This window comes from Lupinus angustifolius, chromosome LG10 (assembly GCF_001865875.1).
Source record: "Lupinus angustifolius cultivar Tanjil chromosome LG10, LupAngTanjil_v1.0, whole genome shotgun sequence".
Taxonomy (NCBI): Eukaryota; Viridiplantae; Streptophyta; class Magnoliopsida; order Fabales; family Fabaceae; genus Lupinus; species Lupinus angustifolius.
Genome location: NC_032018.1, coordinates 14,022,341 through 14,034,624, shown reverse-complemented (window position 1 = coordinate 14,034,624; position 12,284 = coordinate 14,022,341). Strand labels below are relative to the sequence as shown.

Below are 12,284 nucleotides of genomic sequence, written 5' to 3'. Positions count from 1 at the left end.
ATAAATTATTAAATTGTGTAATTATATACATTTAGTAAAAACAGATAAATCATATCTTTCGAACGGATATAGTAAAACAAAAATAAATATATTTACGTAAATAAAGTTTATGTACTAGAGAAACAAATTAATCTAAATATGCATCAATTGACCAAGATGTCATTGAATGAAAAATAAAATATAAGACATTTATGCCATCGCATTCAATCATAAACATATTTATAAGGATATTACATTTTTCTTATAAATTGAATTTTAATATTCAAAATAAGTCAAAAAGGAAAAGCCTTAACATTTTCTTTTGAACGTATCAGTTTTCATTCTTATTGTAACAAACAACAAAGAAAAGAAACGCATTAATATGAAACATTCTTTTATTTATTTATGGAAATTCAAATAAATTACAGTGTAGCTATGATATTTAAGAAAATAGATATCAAATTATAATTTGTTTTAAGAAACGTTTCTGTAAGTTGAGTCACATGCTTATTAAATTTATGATAACCTACTCATAAGGTATTTACATATATTGAAGAGGTTTATGTTGGCAATAAGATTTGGCCTCAAAACTATTATAATTTATAAGTCAATTCCTTACTAATTCGACCAACGATTCATTTAAACAATAAGGTATAAAATTAATTACACAAAAATTAATTAATTAATTAAAAATATGATAACATATATAAAAAAAGAAATAATAATAGATATAATAAATTAGAAAAATGAGTCATACATTAACAATGTAAATAATTAAATAGACATGTAACCATCCACTGTATGCCTTCTTTTGGTATTAAAATTAATTGGTAAAGAAAATGTGAAGAGATAAAGAAGAAAGACTTAATTTTTTTTCTACTTTTTTATTTATGTGTGAAAAAGGGAAAAGAGAATAAAATTTTGTGGGAACCGCGTCTAGAATCATTCTCTCCTTGAATGCATAGAAAGTAGAAGGGAAAAAGTGTTGGACAATAACAAAAATACTCTTCAATTATGTTTTCTTACACTATTAGCCAATAAATTAATTGATTTCACTGAAAAATAATAACAATTGCATTACAATTTATAATTCATTTTCTCCTTGAGAAAATATTTTATCCTTTATTTATATTATGTTAATAATAATAAAATATTTATTTGTCTTTTTTACTGTATGAATGTTTGTGTGATTAAAAAATTTATATATATTTTTTTCTTTTTTCTTTCTCTCATACAAAATAATATAAAAATCTACTACATTTCTTACATTTTTCTTTTGCCCCCTCTGTCTTACCAATTTTTCTTTTCTCATTTTCTTCCCTTCAAAGAAAACAATATATATTTTACTTGTTCCTGTGAAACATAAGAAATTTTTTAAAAAGGTATTTCTTGAATTAATTAAGGCATGTTTTAAATCATATAAAAAATTATTGACAAGAAATGGATTAGTCAGAAACTTATGAATTTAAAATATACCAATCTACTTCTATATATAATAAAAAAAAATCCACAATATGTACCCAAAAAAGATGCAAAATTTATTTGGAAGTTGTTATTAATATTTATAGAGAAACTTGTTATTACTCATAAGGAATTTATCACCCATCAATTTTTGGAAACAAAATCAAATGCATAATTGTAAGCTTAAATATTTATGGCATGAATCACCAAACATTGAATAAAATAGATTTGGTTGGAAGAAGAAGAAAAAAAAGCTAAGGTAACTAAGTTAAAACATAGATGAATGGTTTTCCCAGAAAACTTTGAATGGTTGATTCTTACTATTTGTACTTGCTTCTATATCTAAACTAAAAAGGAAATTCAATGAACACAATATTTTACATGTTGTATCAAATTCTTACGTTATATTTAATAAATTAATCACCTTTCATTGTCCTTAGTACATACTTTATATATATACTTCAAGATTCTGTATCTTTCTCATTCAACACAAAAGTAATAGCCACTTTGTTTTTTTGCTTGTTTTGTTCTTAGAATGGATGATACTAGAGACCAGTTTCCTATAGGAATGCGTGTTCTTGCTGTTGATGATGATCCAATATGCCTCAAGCTTTTGGAGAGATTGCTCACAAGTTGTCAATATGATGGTTTGCTTCTTCTACTCTTCATCTTTTTTATTCAATATTTTAGTTTCGGCCTTTCGGGTTTCGATTCTCACATCGCTCGCCTCATTTTCTTTTGTGTGGTATATATACCTTTGGATGATTTACAATAGAACATTATGACATCGTTCAACCATTTAGCGAACTCCACCTAGTGAGATAAAGACTTGATTGTTGTTGTGGTTGTCGTATATACCTTTGGGCTAGTTCACTTGATATTATTTACTATCACTTCAAGTTGTGGTACAACTAGTTTCAAGTACTTTTAACATACAATTCTAACATATTCTCACACAACTTTGGTGATATGGTTTTGATTTTGGTAATTGAGTAGTTTTGTTCTTTTGTCATGTAAAAGATCTATCATGGGTTATTCGTTTCTTATTTTTGGTAGATTCATGTGATATTTCTTAAGTTTTGGAGATCTAAATTATATACTCTTGTGTGTATATATATACATATATTTTCATCAATGAAGTTAAGCCATTTTTTCAGCAATTATCTATTCTGTCCAATGTGAATGATTTTCTATTAATCAATTCTTTTACTTCATATTGTTTATAGGAGAAAATAATTCCACATTTTCTATTCCTCTGTGTCTTTGTTTCTTTTCCTTTTCTTTCAAGAATTCCAAAGATTAAGTTGTAACTAAACTATTAGCTATGCCATTTTTCTCTCTTATTTTATCTATGGATTTTGCAGTAACTGTGACTAAAAACGCGATATCGGCGTTGAAGTTGTTGAGAGAGAATAAAAACAAATTTGATCTGGTAATCAGTGATGTTGTAATGCCAAACATGGATGGATTGAAGTTGCTTGAGCTAGTAGAACTTGAGATGGACTTACCTGTCATAAGTAAGTGAGAACAACATTATATGCAATCTTCAACTTTTTATCTATTTCTTTGATTGTCTATTAATATAATTATTAATGAAGTTAGATAGGTAATATATATAGATTTTCCAAAATATTGAGCTTTTAGTTTTCAAGTGTTCTTTAGATTGAATTTTAAACTTTGTTATGCAAATGCAAAGTAAATTTATTTCGGAAAGTTTTCGTAAGATATTGTGTAATGTTGGTGCTCATTTGTGTTGTTGGTTTTCAGTGTTGTCTGGAAATGATGATCCGAAGATGGTGATGAAGGGAATTACTCGCGGAGCTTGCGATTATCTTCTGAAACCGATTAGAATTGAAGAGCTTAAGAACATATGGCAGCATGTAATAAGGAAGAAGAAAAAGAAGATTGACTCAAAGGAGCAGAACAAAACTAACAACCAAGACATACCTGATTCTGGTCTTGGCAATGCAGTAGAATCTGCAACAACAGGAGATTCCGATCAAAATGAGAAACAAACAAGAAAAAGGAAGGATCACGATGAAGATGAATATGACGATGGCGACGAGTATGAGAGTAATGGTGATGATAATGAGGACCCATCTAACGAGAAAAAGGCTCGAGTTGTTTGGTCCGTGGAGCTGCATCGCAAGTTTGTTTCTGCTGTTAATCAATTAGGCATTGACAGTATGTTCTGTCACTCTTTGTCCATAATGCATAAAAAACTTTTACTATGATTTTCATAAGTTGCAACAAGAGCTTAAGTGATTGTTGTTTCTTATTTTATACTAATAATAAGTTAGCTAGCTTTCTTACATATCATAAAGTAAGAGTAGAGAGGTAATCAAGTGTGTGTTTCATAATAGCGTGATTTCGATTGCAGAGGCTGTACCGAAAAAAATTCTCGATTTGATGAATGTTGAAAAGCTTACAAGGGAGAATGTGGCCAGCCATCTTCAGGTACATTTTTAATCCTTAATGTACTTCAGTCTAATATAACCTAAGCCTTTTCGTTCGGTGAACCTTACTAGTTTATTCCGTCGTTGCAGAAATATAGACTTTATTTGAAAAGAATTAGCTGTGTGGCAAACAAACAGGCTAATATGGTGGCAGCCTTAGGCAGCGCCGATTCATCGTATTTGAGAACGGGTTCTCTGAACGGTGTTGGAGGATTTCAAACATTGAGTGGCTATGGACAATTTCCTCATAACAATGCTGCTTTCAAATCCTTTCCGACCAGTGGGATGATTGGTAGATTGAACACTCCTTCTAGTCTTTTCGGAACACATCAGTTGGGCCAAAATTTAAACAATTCTGCAAATGATCAACATAAGTTTCAATCGGCCATTGGCTGCGATTACCTGAACGGTGTTCACGGAATTCCAGCATCTGTTAGCCTTGTTCAAAACCTGACCAATGTTGATGATACTAAAATACCTTTTCCTATCTTGAATAATAAACTCGCAGATCAAATGCCGAAAGTAACAATGGGTTCTGCATCTACTCCAATTTTCGGTATCTCAAACAATGCCTTGATGTTGGAATCAAATCCTCAGGACACACAAGAAAATTCAGAATTTCCTTTCTCTTTGGTGAATAATAGTAGTTGTAATGATATTTGGTCAAGTGCTGTGCATTCATTTAGGACAAGTTCTTTCCCACCAAGTCAATGTTTTAGACAGACTCCTGCAGTTAACCTCACTTCATTGTCGAATCAGTGCCCTGATTCATTCACAGATATGCACTCTCAAAACAACGATGTTTCGTTTCAATGGTGGGATGACGCAAATGTTATCGGCAGCTCAATAAACTCTCCGACTCCTGTGAATGGTGTTGTTGATCCACAAGGCCATAATTCAACTAACTCGACCTTCGGTAGAAACTCGGACTTCAATTTTTCCAATCCCTTACAAATGAAGCATGACAGGGTCAGTGAATTGACCGGAGATTACTCATTGAAACCACATCAGGTGTATACCATGAACCACATTGCTGGAAGTCTTGGTCATTACAATGATGAATAAGGTATAACATTTGTGTATTTAACCTCTTTTATATGTAACTTCTCTAGCTTCTGTTTAGATATGGTTACATATTTTATGGCCTTTGATTAAATCATTTATATATATATATCTTGGATTAGGTTGGCACCAACATGGTGAAGTTAATAGAAAGATTTTTATAGTGTATGCATTTCTGTGATAACATGGGTAACAATGTTATGTTATTTAGTGATTGACATGTTAAGTAATGAGTAGTGTAATGTTTGTTTCTTCAAGTATAATGAGATTGTATTGCTTATTTACCTCATAACTTAGATAATGAGGTCTAACTGATTTTATTTTCTTCCTACTAGCATTGTTTGTTGTCACTTATGTCTATTAACTTGAATGTTATTTTTTTAATCATTGACTGATTGATGATAGTATTGAACTATAGATTGAATTTATATAGTTGCATGGTAAGTGTACATGTACATGGTTTCAATTGGGTATGCGGTTCATCACTTTTATATTAATTTTATGAGACATTCTTTATGATGAACCCAGTACGTGATACACAATATAATGAATTCAGTACAAATATGTAGTGTGAATAAGAGAATTATGTATTTTAGTATATGTTTCCCCGAATTCTTAAATGAATATATCTTCTTATTTTTATGCTAAAACATTGGTTTTCTTATACTACCCTATTCCCCCTCATTTACCATCTACATGATGTGCACAACTCTACTATAGTGCTGGATTTGTAAAATTGAGTTGATATTTATCCATTGCTCATCTAATTAATAACATTGTCATTTGATTCAGAAACAAGACAATGTGACATTATTGGATGGAGACTTCATGGATGAAATTGGCAGTGTGCCAAGTCTTCTTAACTCTCTTTTCCCAGCTTTGTGCAGAGGTGTTTATTTTATAACATGGTTGTTTTTGTGAAGACATACTTTTCTAGCCGATTTGTTAATGGTTCGGGAGCATATCTTGGTATATGGAGTGACACATATTGTAAGACAGAAGAAAATGTTAGAATAAGATAATTTTTGTGCAGACATGCTTTTCCCATTTAAGAATGCAAATGTTTTTTACTTAAAAGCAGCATACTTTTATTATCACAGAATGTCATTTTTGCTTCTGAAGTTTACATATTCGAGCAACACCTACGGGATAATAATAAACCAACTCTATTTATCTTTACATGAGGCAATGTTAGGCACATTTGGTATGAGAAAATGTTTTCTGTTTTTATTTTTCGAAGTTTATTAATAATTGCAAAAGATGCCACCTTCATAATATTGTTTCATCATTTGAATGCTTTGTAAATGAATCCATGATTCTCACTTCTTATGCAAATGTTTAAAAACAGAAAACATAGTTATAACAGAAAATGTTTCCCTTAGATCCATAACATGTTCCTATTAGCCTTGTTTTTATCATCTCCTGTTTTTACAAATTTGTACAAGAAAAGGTCAAAAAAGCAAAATGTTTTCACCCTTTCTAATACAAACCTTCAAAAAAATAAATAATAGAAAATATAATCAAAACAATGCAATATTATTGCAATTAGTAATGAAAACACAACATTTTCTCGAACTAAACTTTCATATCGAAAACAACGCGATATTATTGCAATTAGTAATGAAAATACAACATTTTCTCGAACTAAACTGTCATAATGAAAACAAGCAATATTATTGCAATTAGTAATGAAAACACAACATTTTCTCGAACTAAACCGTCATAATATTACATAATTGCAATTATTATTAATGAAAACACAACATTTTCTCTAGCTAAACCATCCTTAGATTCATCATAAGACGTTTGCATGTATTACCCTTTGTTCAAGAAGCATTGAGTAAAAGCATCCAAGGTTTCTTGTTCAATGCCAATTCTCACATGAACACCCCCATAATCATTAGGACTTTGCATGAAATATGCAACTTGTGGAACTGGAGTAGCAAGAGGGCATGCATAAGCTGCATTTCCATGAAAGAACTCAATGTTATGGAATGGCATTCTTGTCCAATCAGAAACCAAAGTGAGTTCTTTCAATGGAGGGAGAGAAGAACCATTTGCACCTCCTTCAAGTGCTTCAATATATGCTCTAACATAGTCATTATTTACAGCATTCTTGGCTTCTCTTATTTTCTCAATGATGGTTTCATAGCTTGAACTTTCTAGTTCTATTACTGGCATCATAACTGAGGCAAGAACATAAGCATTACCACTAAAAGCTCTTGTTAATGGTGGCACCACTTTGTTCCTTGTGTCAACAGCAAATTGGAGGCATACCATGTTTTCTTTCCTCAGCCCTAATGCTTTGGTCCTTGCCTATTACTCAAAATAAACACCACAGTTTGTACTATTTAATGGTCCCATCATGAGGAAAATAATCAAAATTATTTTTTTAGCTAAATTATTATTTGAGAATAAAGTATCTCCTAGTGAAAGGATATAAATTATCTTCTCCGACCACTAAAATCATGACATGTATCAATATTTCTAAAATTAAACAAAATAGTACACATCGTACTTTTACTTGTGAAGGAGATAAAAATATATTATTCTCTTATTATTTTTTAACTATTTTACCGGTTTAACTTTGATACAATAGGATTACTTAAATAATTTCACTATTAGTAACTATTTAAGTGATGTAGAAATATATGTTTATATGGTGTATGATTAATAAAAAAAGGTTGGAAGCAAATATTAGATTTAACTAGTTTTCATTCTATCAAAGTTTTAGCTCATATTGGGGTGGACATCTACTGTCCCAAAATAGTGTACCACTCCATGTGTCACGGCTTCTGATTGGTCAAAAAAATAATTAATTATTAAAATTTTAATTTAAATATATTTTTTCAACCAATCATAAACCGTGGCACAGGGAGTGACACACTTTGTGGTATAGCAGATGTGCTCCCCTCAGAAGCTTTATAGTAATTAAAGGTTAAAGGAGAATCATAATGTGACTCTCATTTAGGAATAGATGTTATGGGATAACAACCTTATCATTGTATTGAGACTCATCTTATATGATAATTAAATACTACATAAACAATTTTTTATCTATATATTCTTACATAAGAAATTTCAAGAATGATTAGGCATATGTTTTCATAGTTACAAAACATTTGTTAGAAGATTTAGAGAAAAATAGCATAAAAAAGTAATACTTTCATGAATTTTAAATTGTAATGAATCTGAGAATGTTGGATTGGATTGCCATCTGTTAAGATGAAAATGTTGGATTTCTGGGGACATATTATTTTTCGAATTGAATTGATTTATGTATTCTTCCCTTTTACTTTATTTTTAATTAATATTTTTTTACAGTATTAAATACATTCATAGGAATATTTTATATTAACCAAATATAAGAAATCAACTTACCTGAGCATAGCATTCATAAAATTCTGCTTAAAATATTCCCAACGCCAAACAAGAACAAGAAAATTTATGGAATATTTTTTCTTTCCAAAATATAGAAAATCTCAAGTTTTTACATGTATATAGAATTGGTGTACAATTTTGGACCTAAAATTTTGCCAAATAAGTATCCACTAAAATTTTAAATTTAGAATAAAAATAGAAAAATAAATATATAATTTTGAGTTAACCAATATTTTTAAAAGTTGAAATCCAACAATTTTAAAATGTTAATTTAAATTAAACTTCCATTTCGTAGAACCATTTCATAAGGATGAGCTATTAAGATTGGATATGACCATACCTACAAGCCAATCCAATCTAACCAAATAAGGGTAAGATTTTTTCACCCTCAAATCTCTAAAATATAATTCATTCTTAAATGAATTGGATATGAAAGTGACTAGCAGGGTAAGAAGTTCACTCGTAAGCATGGAAAACATAAAGGGGTAGCATAGTGAAGTTTTTTTGTGTGTTAAAAACATGACTAGTTAGATTGGATCAGATCTACTTTGTTCATTAAATCACAAATCCAATGTTAATTGGTGAATGAATTGGGTTGAGCTTGGTGAGTAAAAAATTTAATCCAATTAAACTAATTTAGGTATAGGGATAGCAATGGTTGCGGCGGGTAAGGGTAGTGCTTTCCCATTCTCAATTCCGCAAAATTTATGCATACCCGTGCAAGTATTTGTGGGTACCCAATGTATTTTTTATTTTAATTATATCTTTATATACTTTGTAATAATCAATAAATAAAAAAAATTTATTATAGTGAATAATATGATATTTATACGATAAATTTATTATCATAGTCAAGTATGTGTAATTTACTATAAAATATTAATAAAGTATATAGTGTATAATCTTAAAATAATAATAAAAAACTATAATATATATAAGAGTTTAATTAAAATCTAAATTTATAAATTTGCGGTAGCCATGAGACAAATATCATATAAAACTCATTCTCACTCATAAACTATTATTGTGGGTATACGTTGTGAGTATTTCCATGAGTACCCATGAGTATTTCCATGAGTACCCATGAGTCAGATTTTTTTATCTTCCCTAATTAGGTTGAATAGTTGGATTCAAAAAATAAATCTGATATGATGCTTACCCTTAAATTTTCATATTAAGAAAATGACATTTAAGTTATCTCATATTTTTAATTTCAATGTTTTTAAATTAAAAAAATAGAAAAGATTATAAATAATTTTAGAACTACTGTGATGGAAAATTAATTTAATAACTAAAACATATAAGAAAAATATGTAATTCCTAGAATTACTCCAATGGAGATTAATAACTTTTACAAATTGTATAAAATAATTAATAGAATTGTTTTAATGGAGAATATAACTTAACAATAAAATAAGTTTTCTAGATTTACTTCAAAAGCATCTAAATAATTGATTTTGGATAATTTTAAGTTATCAATGATTATTTGAATGTTTTAGATATACCATTGATCAAAGACTATGTATAATTGAGCTTGTATTGCATATGTTTCTAAAACTCTACAAATCAAGTTTATGTCATGTAGTTTAGGTTCAATGGTGATTTCTTTACTTAAAATTATATTTGATGGGATATAATTAGCCAAAAAATATAATGAATACAAAAATAAACACAAAATGAAAAACTATAATGAAGAAATTAACTTACCTTCCAAAGATGAGCTGCAAGAACCTCAAAGGTTGAGAAGGGAAGAGAACCTGATTTCCACATAGGGAAATGTTTCTTTTTCAAGTGATCTATCATTGCACCAGATATATGATAGGTTTTAAGAACACACTTATTTTGATCAGAGGATCCAATAATTTGTAGTGGAAATCCCTTTGATGCACTAGTTGCTTGCATTATAAGTTGATATAGATGATCTATTGCAATAGCCCTTGCTTGTTGTTGAGCATTAAAAGTTGAGTTTGAAGCCAAATTTATAGACCCTTTTGAGGTTTGAAGATTATCACTTAGTAGTAGTATCCCTCTCTCATGCACTGGTTTTGGTACCTCATGCTCACACTTTTCTTTCATAATTTCAGAATTTGAAGCCCATGCATTCAAGAAATTGTAGGTTGCTGGTCCATCAAATAAAGAGTGGCTTGTTCCAACACCAATTGAATATCCTCCACATCCAAACTTTGTAACCTGTATTTACCAGCCAAAACCATTTAGTTTTTGTTCCTTTTTTAAATTTTAAATGGGTCTAATTAATCTCTTGTTCATAGTTGTTTTCTTATAATTTTCTTGTAATCTTTCTTTTATATTGGGTGGACACCCCTTATACTCATATTAATATAAATTTTTCTTATCGAAAAAAAAATTCTTGTGATTAATACAGCTCAAGTTGTGATCTTGGGTGGTTATATATATAAGAGAATTTTAGGGCATATAAAGATGGCACTGTTTTTCCCTCAAAATTCCATTTTTCAAAATTGGAGTTGTCTTAAGCAAATACACTTCTTTTCTATATATTTATAAATTTCATTACAAGAAAACACAACATATGTAATAAATATTCTAATTTATATCAATTAATCATATTTGTCTTTATAACTCTTCCAACTATTTATCTGTCCAATTAAACATACATCTCTACCAAGCATTGATATGTAAAATAAGGGTAAAAGTGAAAAATAGTAGTTAATACTTTCTTGAACTGCCAGATAAATAAAAAATTTATTTAAATGAGATAGATTATTATTTAAATGAGATAGATAAATAGAAACAGAGAAATTAAATTAATTAGAAGAAATCCATGAAGTTTTTATCACCTCTATTATTGTATGGTGTGAAGGAAACATGCATGTCCCATGTATCTAATCAACAAGGACAAACCCTAGCTTAATCTGCCAATTTTATATCCAATTCAAACAACCATTCTCCATATTTTTAAGATTGTATATCTTGGGAAAAGTACTATTCCCAGGAATCTATTAATTTAGAGAAAATAATTCACTTAGTTAAGATGGAATTAAGAAGTAGTACATGAACCCTAACAAGGTTTACTTCTTTTCAAAAATTAATTTACATAATGTTTATATATATGTATTCTAGTTTTTTGAATCCTTAATTAAGTTGTTAGCTATTAGAGATTATATATGTAGGTTGAATATGTTTCTCACCTGAGCAACAATCAAAGGCATGTTTGAGAAATCCCCATCACAAAAAGCTGGCTTATAAACCAGCTTCTCAAAAAAATCACTGTACTGAGATAGGTCTCCAAGTTCTGAGATTTTCACAGTGGTTTCAGCCTCCACCATAATTGCACCTTCATTGTTGCACCACAGGTTCAGCTTCTCATCACTTTGGTTCTGGCTCAACCTACCTGCACCTGGGTACCATAAACTCAAGGTCTCCTCCAAGCCAGATTTCAATCCTGTGAACACTGAATTGAGGGACAAATGATCCTTCAAAGTTAGGTGCTTATAAAAGAACACAAGGTACATAAGTGTAGGACACTGCCTATCTAAATTTGAAAGGTTTAAAACCCTTTGATCAGGTTGCAATAGCTTTTGATGCACAGACACAATCCTTGAAATGGAAACTATACTGCTATGAACATTTTCATCATGTGGTGCAGCCATGAGAAATAATTGAAATACTGGGATAGATATTGTTGCTGAGAATATATGTGCAACTATTTGGTTTTCTGAGTGGTGAGATGTGAGATATATAGAAGGAAAAAACTTAGTGCTTATATGGGAATATATAAAAGAGACTAGATATATAGCTAGGTTCTTATAGGAAGGAATTACCAATAAGTTTCTTGGTAGGCTTATTGAAGAAGGTGTTTATATTTTTCATCCCTCAACTTTTGCTACTATATGAAATTCCTCTTCAAATTATTTTCAGACGATTTAGTTGCTTAAATTTTTAAAATTTAAGTGTATTATAATGCAC

At 29.7% G+C, this 12,284-nt stretch overlaps 2 protein-coding genes across 2 annotated transcripts; one reads left to right on the top strand and one right to left on the bottom strand.

Annotated features, from left to right (window-relative positions):
• LOC109358042 (two-component response regulator ARR12-like) lies at positions 1,881 to 4,961 on the top strand. Its single transcript, XM_019602109.1, has 5 exons — positions 1,881 to 2,087; positions 2,805 to 2,957; positions 3,208 to 3,624; positions 3,821 to 3,897; positions 3,987 to 4,961. The coding sequence occupies exons 1-5, from the start codon at positions 1,976 to 1,978 to the stop codon at positions 4,959 to 4,961; spliced, it is 1,734 nt and encodes a 577-aa protein (XP_019457654.1). The 5' UTR covers positions 1,881 to 1,975.
• LOC109358847 (brassinosteroid-related acyltransferase 1) lies at positions 6,735 to 12,040 on the bottom strand. The gene is made up of 3 exons (XM_019603324.1): positions 11,507 to 12,040; positions 10,047 to 10,529; positions 6,735 to 7,274 (listed from the first exon to the last, which is right to left on the bottom strand). Exons 1-3 carry the CDS (start codon positions 11,966 to 11,968, stop codon positions 6,774 to 6,776), a joined length of 1,446 nt encoding a protein of 481 aa, XP_019458869.1. The 5' UTR covers positions 11,969 to 12,040; the 3' UTR covers positions 6,735 to 6,773.

What these genes read in the sequence shown, in the direction of transcription:
- LOC109358042 (XM_019602109.1), top strand. Translation starts at nt 1,976, where the DNA reads ATGGATGATACTAGAGACCAGTTTCCTATAGGAATGCGTGTTCTTGCT. An exon ending in GATGGACTTACCTGTCATAA is followed by an intron (nt 2,958 to 3,207) that starts GTAAGTGAGAAC and finishes GTTGGTTTTCAG; the next exon opens with TGTTGTCTGGAAATGATGAT. An exon ending in TAATCAATTAGGCATTGACA is followed by an intron (nt 3,625 to 3,820) that starts GTATGTTCTGTC and finishes TTTCGATTGCAG; the next exon opens with AGGCTGTACCGAAAAAAATT.
- LOC109358847 (XM_019603324.1), bottom strand. Translation starts at nt 11,968, where the DNA reads ATGGCTGCACCACATGATGAAAATGTTCATAGCAGTATAGTTTCCATT. An exon ending in TGCCTTTGATTGTTGCTCAG is followed by an intron (nt 10,530 to 11,506) that starts GTGAGAAACATA and finishes TGGTAAATACAG; the next exon opens with GTTACAAAGTTTGGATGTGG. An exon ending in TTGCAGCTCATCTTTGGAAG is followed by an intron (nt 7,275 to 10,046) that starts GTAAGTTAATTT and finishes TTTGAGTAATAG; the next exon opens with GCAAGGACCAAAGCATTAGG.